The sequence below is a fragment of the Oratosquilla oratoria genome, chromosome 10, assembly GCF_046742065.1.
Source record: "Oratosquilla oratoria isolate Oo_2021 chromosome 10, ASM4674206v1, whole genome shotgun sequence".
In the NCBI taxonomy this organism is placed as follows: domain Eukaryota; kingdom Metazoa; phylum Arthropoda; class Malacostraca; order Stomatopoda; family Squillidae; genus Oratosquilla; species Oratosquilla oratoria.
The window spans coordinates 49,760,508-49,768,233 of record NC_134786.1 but is presented as its reverse complement, the minus strand read 5'-3'; the positions used below and the strand labels follow the sequence as shown (position 1 = coordinate 49,768,233).

The 7,726-nt window shown below is 38.8% G+C and overlaps 1 protein-coding gene across 3 annotated transcripts in view; it reads left to right on the top strand.

The window, feature by feature from the left end:
- The window catches only part of drosha (ribonuclease 3 drosha), a 76,879-nt gene extending 69,408 nt beyond the window's left edge, over positions 1-7,471 (top strand). For all 3 annotated transcript variants that reach the window (XM_076191757.1, XM_076191758.1, XM_076191759.1), the window contains exons 19-23: positions 1,206-1,415; positions 1,744-1,905; positions 2,380-2,540; positions 5,528-5,673; positions 5,943-7,471. In XM_076191757.1, the coding sequence (XP_076047872.1) occupies positions 1,206-1,415; positions 1,744-1,905; positions 2,380-2,540; positions 5,528-5,673; positions 5,943-7,084 (1,821 nt within the window). In that variant the 3' untranslated portion in view covers positions 7,085-7,471. The remainder of the gene's footprint in view (positions 1-1,205; positions 1,416-1,743; positions 1,906-2,379; positions 2,541-5,527; positions 5,674-5,942) is intronic.
- The last annotated feature ends 255 nt before the right edge of the window (positions 7,472-7,726 follow it).

Here is a 7,726-nt window from a genome sequence, read left to right as displayed (position 1 = left end):
AGGCAGAGGTGGAAGGAGTGAACATGAGGGGTAACCAAGGAGAAGATGGATGGATATGGTATAAGGGGCATTGGGAAAGAGGGGAATATCTGTTGAGGAAGGAAGAGAGAAGACACAAGAGAGATGTGAATGGAGAATGGTTGTGTATGGATGGTGCTGTGATGCATGGAAGGGAGTGCATGGGGAGTGAGGGAATATGTATGAAAAAATATTTTGACACAGCCCAAAGGATTTTCTGTCTTCTCTTTTTCTGCATGAGAGGATGGAGGGGGGGTTGCCGATTTAATGGAGCAGCCTTGCTGTGGATGTGCTGTGTCTTGCGACACTGCTTCTTACCCAGGGCAGTGGGCAAGATGCAGGGATAACCCATCATCCAGGAGGAACCAAGCTAAGAGGGTGGGAGGGAGGATGAATGAGTGTGGAGTATGTGGGGATGGAATGGGTAAGAGTGGATTTTATGCCTTTGTTTTTTGGCTACCTTCCCTGTTAGGGGGAAAAAGCCTTTGGTATATGTATGTACTTTTCTCTCTTCATGATTTCTTTAGGATAACCATACAGTGAGCTGGGTCCCTAATCCCATTACTCCATCCTACTTTGTCACCTTTTACAACTCCCATGGGAATCATGGTGGCAGAATTTTTTTACCCTCATACCACAGAGGATGAGAAAATATATATTCATAAATATGGGAAAGGACAGTTTCAAGAGAACAGCATAAAGGAGGGACATTTGTTGTACAAAAGTAACATCATTCATTTATAAGTATGTTTTACTCCAATATAGATAAATATTGTACAACTCCAGCCTGTAGGGGTGTCTGAAAATAGTCTCACAAGCATCAGCTGCATGCTGCCATGCAATCACTACTACATGGTAACATGCAGTCAGTACCCCAGTAAGATGAGAGAGAAACAAAAGGGTGATGGAAGCAGAATTGGGTGAGGGTGGTTGCATGCCTTTGCTGGCTACTTTTATAATGGGGAAGAAGCCTCTGGTATATTGATAGATAGACTTTTCTCTATGACTTTTCCTCTTCATTACTTTTTATATATAAGTTATATATGATAATGACACCAGTGCCAGAGAATAATGTTCAGTTTAAGGAAATCTTTGACTGTCAAACCATTAAGTTTGAGTAACATTATGAGCATTATCATTTATTCCTTGCTCTCCCTCTCATATTGATCTTTTGATTTATTTTTCAGAAATTAAAAGATTTTGAAGACTCTATAGGCATTTCCTTCAGTCATATTCGATTGTTAGCTCGTGCATTTACTGATCGAAGCATCGGTATTAACAATTTAACATTAGGGTCCAATCAGCGTCTAGAGTTTCTAGGAGATACAGTATTGCAGCTTGTGGCTTCAGAGTATCTGTACCGATACTTCCCAGAACATCATGAAGGACATCTCTCAGTAAGATCTTTATATTCTACCCCATCCATCTCTTCCTGTCTTTAACTTCCCTAGAATTGATGAATAATGTTTTGTAATACTGAAATGTGTAGTCTCCTTCATCATAATTCTTTTTTATTTCATGTTATTTGTAATTTACAACTTTCTTCATGACACATAGCCACCTATATGAAAGAGAAATTAAATTATTTTGTCTACCCATTAAGTAAAGTATTAGTGGCTTTATCCTCTGTTTTGTTATTAGATGTCAGGTATTCACTGGTAAGGAAGTTTTTAATTATACTGACATTTATTATGTTTTATTTATGTCTACATAATTGTTTCACAGCTTTTGCGTTCATCTTTAGTGAACAATCGCACTCAAGCAGTTGTGTGTGATGACCTAGGGATGACCAAATATGCAGTTTACTCCCATTTGAAAACAGAACTCAAAACTAAAGACAGGGCTGATCTTTTGGAGGCATTTTTAGGAGCATTTTATATAGATAGAGTAAGTATATATCAGTAGATGAAAAATGTAGATATCTTCATGGGGTATGGCTTCCATAAGTTTTTTGCAGTTAAAGTTATATGGACTTTAGTGAATCCCTACAAACCAGCTCTAGTATTCTTTAATGGCTGAAGACAAAATAGTTGGGGATGGTGGTGAGGAGTCAATGTATAATGAAACTTCAGCTGTCAGGCTCTGGTATTGTGCTGTATCTTGCTGCATTGTTTCTGACCTGAGCAGTGGATAAGGGACAAGAATGGCCCTTCATCCACAAGTAGCTAACAAAAACAAATTGATGTAGGATGGGTGAAGGGTAGGTGATGCCTTGGCTGGCCACCTCCTTGATTAAGAAGAAAAAGCCTGTTGGTATATGTATGTATGTTTTTCTTGATGCAGTGACATTTGCAAAGGTGATATTTATTTTTTGTTTACCCACTTGAACTTTTTCCTGATAATTTTCCATGATGTCTATAGGGGCTAGACTACTGCCGAGCGTTCTGTCAAGTGTGTTTCTTCCCCCGTCTGCACCTCTTCATCATGAACCAAGACTGGAATGATCCAAAGAGTAAACTGCAGCAGTGCTGCCTTACCTTGCGCACTATGAATGGATCAGAGCCAGACATACCCATCTACAAGTAAGAGCATGATATTTTTTGTTTCTTCTTCTTCTTCTTCCTTCCTTCCTTCCTTCCTTCCTCAGTAGATGTTACAAAAGTGGATAGAGTGAGAAATATTAATATAAGGCAGAAAAATGGGTGGGTGGGAAGGGAGCTATCAGTGCATAGTGTAGGTATGGGCACAAAATTTTCATTTTTTTTTTTAGTCCTTAAATTATTATTGCATATGAAAGGCAATTTTATTAGAAACAAAATGCTTTTTAAATTTTTGGAATAGCTTGATAAATAAGGGAGATACGATTTTTGGAATTATTTTTTAGTCCGCATTTTTGGCTAGACTACCATAACAAAATGTTAGAATTAAGGGTGGTAATTTGTCAAGATTTCGGTAAAGAAATGCACATACTCTAAACCACTGGTCCAATTTTATTAAAATTCAGAATACTTGGGTTTCATGGATAAACAAATCACATGAGCATGTCAAAAACAATGTGAGACATCTCCATCATACCATATTTGCCTTTTCATGACAACCAAGAAGTTGTCAATTTTCAGATTATCATCAATAAAATCCAAACCACTGGCCCAATTGACATGCAACTTGGCATGTGAAGGTTTTATGGGTCAATAAATCACCTGAACATGTCATTAACATTGCAGGACCTTCTTCTTATACTATTCTTACTAACACTATCATGTTGCTATGGCAACTGTTGATAATTTAGAAATAATAAAATCCAAACCCCTGGCACAACTGACATGCAACTTGGCATGTGAAGGTTTTAAGGGTCAACAAATCACCTGAGCATGTCATTAACATTGCAGGACCTTCTTCTTATACCATTCTTACTAACACCTATCATGTTGCCATGGCAACTGTTGTCAATTTAGAAATAATCAATAAAATCCAAACCGCTGGCCCAATTGACATGCAACTTGGCATGTGAAGGTTTTATGGGTCAATAAATCACCTGAGCATGTCATTAACATTGCAGGACCTTCTTCTTATACCATTCTTACTAACACCTATCATGTTGCCATGGCAACTGTTGTCAATTTAGAAATAATCAATAAAATCCAAACCGCTGGCCCAATTGACATGCAACTTGGCATGTGAAGGTTTTATGGGTCAATAAATCACCTGAGCATGTCATTAACATTGCAAGACCTTCTTCTTATACCATTCTTACTAACACCTATCATGTTGCAATGGCAACTGTTGTCAACTTAGAAATAATCAATAAAATCCAAACCACTGGCCCAACTAACATGCAACCTGGCATGTGAAGTTTTTATGGGTCAATAAATCACCTGAGCATGTCATTAACATTGCAGGACCTTGCTCTTATACCGTTCTTACTAACACCTATCACGTTACCATGGCAACTGTTGTCAATTTAGAAATTATCAATAAAATCCAAACTGCTGGCCCACTTGACATGCAACTTGGCATGTGAAGGTTTTATGGATCAACAAATCACCTGAGTATGTCAATAACATTGCAGGATCTTCTTATAACATTCTTACTAACACCTATCATGTTGCAATGGCAACTGTTGTTAATTTAGAAATAATCAATAAAATCCAAACCGCTGGCCCAACTGACATGCAACTTGGCATGTGAAGGTTTTATGGGTCAATAAATCACCTGAACATGTCATTAACAATGCAGGACCTTCCTCTTATACCATTCTTACTAACAACAGACGGGACTGCTCGGACAGACAGTCTAGGGAACGACAACAACAACAACTATCATGTTGCCATGGCAACTGTTGTTAATTTAGAAATAATCAATAAAATCCAAACCGCTGGCCCAATTGACATGCAACTTGGCATGTGAAGGTTTTTGGGTCAACAAATCACCAAGTGTAAAATACCCAACGATCTTGAGCTGCTCATATCCAGGAGAAAATAGGTTAAAAAACAGTTTTCTTACAGTAAAACTGTTAATTCAATTTCAAAAGATGCCATCCTAGCCCAGCCAGTTAATAAGTATGTAGCCAATGCCTGCTTATCTTTTGGTAAATCAGTTAACTCACTCCATATGTTTATATCCTTTTTCCAATTTTCACATTCAGATTCATTATTAAACTTAGGAGGACACTTAGAAGAGGCCACACTCTGCTACCAGTATTAGCTCCAATCAGTCTTCTCTCCAACCCTGCTCTAATCACCTCTTCCTTTACACTGGGGACCCAGCATTCCACATAGCAGCTCAACAACACTACCACCTGGTGTCTGTTCACTGAACCACACAAAATCTAATATAGCTGCCTCGGCCAAATGACAACAAATGAACACTCCAGCAAAGTGTTTAAGAAATATGATAGGTGTTATAAGAAAAGAGTAAGAAATGTGGAGATGAGGCATAGAAAAGGGGTGGAAAGAAAGCTGTCAAATAGAATTGATCAGAATAATGAGGTGGTTTGAGCATATGGAAAGAATGAAGAAAGAATAGCAGATATAGTGTGGAAAGCAGAAGTAGATGGATCTAACATGAGAGGTAGACCAAGAAAGAGGTAGATAAATAGGGGATAGGAGGTTGTGGATACACACGTAATATCTGTCAACCAGAGAAGAGATAGTGTAAAAGATAGGAATTAATGTAGAGAGATTGTGAATGGGTGAATAGATAACATGGCCTAAAGATAGGTTCTCATTTTATTGAGTGGGTGAGGAGGGGACTCATCATATGATGAAGTCATGGGGATAAATCAAATTTAGCTTTTGGACCCTACTGTGGAAGTGCATTGCCTCACTGCATTCCCTTTGACCATAATGGTTGCACCTCTTGGTGAAGGTGAGGGTGTTGGTGAATTTTGAAGATAAGCATCTTGCAGGACCACTACCTGCAGGTCCTCATCATTGGTCCCTGACATGAGAAGAGATCTAAGAATGTTGCTGTTATGAACTCCATCTGTTCTGTATTAAGGATCTGTAGAGTATATTCTTTCTCATTATAAAACTAATTTTCCCATATTCAGTTTGCATCTCTTCTTCAGGGTGATAGAATGCAAAGGACCAACTAACACAAGAGTGTACACAGTGGCTGTGTATTTCCGTGGGCAGCGTATGGCTAAGGCCTCAGGCCACTCAATCCAGCAAGCAGAGATGAATGCTGCCAAGGAAGCTTTGCTTAATTCCAAAGGTAGACTGATGAGTAAAACTACAAAAGTATACAGCTGTAACGATGTAGCCAGTACCCCAGTCCAGGTTATATTTATTTGCATGATATATATGAAAAATAAATACACTTCCATCACTTTACCTTTAGGCCTCAAATGCCATTCTGGTGGGGGAAAAAATATACTGGTAAAAAAAATTGCCTCATTTTATGGTACTATTTGAAATATTTATTGATCATTTAATTGTAACTTTTATGTCACTCAAACACTAAAATTGTATTATGTTTTGCAGAATTATTCCCACAACTTGACCATCAGAAGCGAGTAATTGAAAAGAGTTTGAAAATCCAGGGCAGGTATGTTGGAAGGGGAAGCAGTAATAGGAGATCCAACAAGAGTGAGGAGGAGAAACACCAGGATCAAAGGCAGCAGTACAATCAGGAGCTAATGGAAGGGGAAGATCTTAGTGATGATGAGAAGTATAAGGCATCACAGAGTGGAGATAGACACTGGGACCTGAAGACCTCCAAGTCTGCAGAGAGTTCATCAAGACACCACTCACAAGGGAAGCGATATGATGGAAACAGTGGAGTGACAAAGGACAGGAGGGCAAATGTAACTTTGTCAACTATAAGAGAATCTCTAATTGAAAGTGGGAGAAGTGAAAATCGAAGAGATCATGGTGGGAGTGGAGACAGAAGAGATGGTAGGGACAGAGTTGATGACAGTGACAGGAGAGATACCAGAGAAGGTTATAGAAGAGATACTAGAGACAGACATGGTGGTGAAGGAGACAGAAGAAATGGAAGAGAAAGATTTGGTGGAGAGGGAGAAAGGAGAGAAATTCGGGAGAGAGGTAGTAGTGAAATTGACAGAAGAGATTGCAGAGAACGAAGTAGTGGTGAAGTGGAAAGAAGAGATGGTAAGGAGAGAATAGTTGATGATGAGAGAAGAGAGGGTAGGGAAAGAGTTGGTGGTGAAGGTGATAGAAGAGAGGGCAGAGACAGAGTTTTCGAAGGAGAAAGGAGAGATGTCAGAGATAGAAATATGTGTGAGGGAGAGAGGAGAGATAGAGACAGATTAGGCAATGAAGGAGACAGAAGAGATACAAGAGATAGAGGTGGGGGTGAAGGAGACAGAAGGGATGTGAGAGAAAGATTTGGTACTGAAAGAGAAAGAAGAGATACCAGAGATAGAGTCACTGGTGAAGGAGATAGGAGGGACATCTGGGAGAAGTTAAGTGAAGGTGACCGCCACATATCAAAGGACAGAAGGAGTGAGGCAAGAGCAAGAGAGGAGTTTGATGGTGTCATGCCTCCAAGAGAGAGACCAGAAAGAGGACTCCATGGAACATCTGAGAGGAACCCACCATTACATAGTGGTGCCTCTCATAGTAAATCTATGTATCATTCCACAGTATACAAGGGTAATTGAAGAGTTTCATTTTAGGGATTTTGATAATTGAGTTTTTACAATTAGCTAATAGTTGCTTATTTATTGGACTGAGGTAATTTGACTTTTAGGTGGAAATTACAAATGAAATAGGCATTCTGACAGAGACTTATTTGGTTATTTAAACAGGTATAAGAAACTGACATGTAATGTGTCATTTTCTTTTTATTTATATCTGTGGACCAGGAGAGGAATTATGGTAATACCCTTAACAGATCATGTTCTGGCCAATGCCAAAAGTTTTTAACCTAATAAAGGCAAGGCCCTTGGTTAGGGGCTCAGTAAATTCTTTTGCTGGCAAACCAAAGTACATAACAACCAGCTTTAGTTACAATGATGTACACCCAATAAAAATTTTGTTCAAGCTTATACTAGATAGTTTTATTCAGTCAAGGGCAAGGCCTATGTGAAAGAAGTAAGTCATTTTGTTTTACCATTATTAACTGAACTATATTCCCTGATGGTGCTGTAGAGATCAGTGAAATAACCAAAGAAGTTGAATACTACCAGATATGGAAGAAGTTCCCAGGGATAGGCCCCTTTTCCCGTAGAGTACCACAGTGATGAAGCCTAGCATCAAACTGAATAATAATATTACCTCATTTCACAGAAAACTTACTGTCC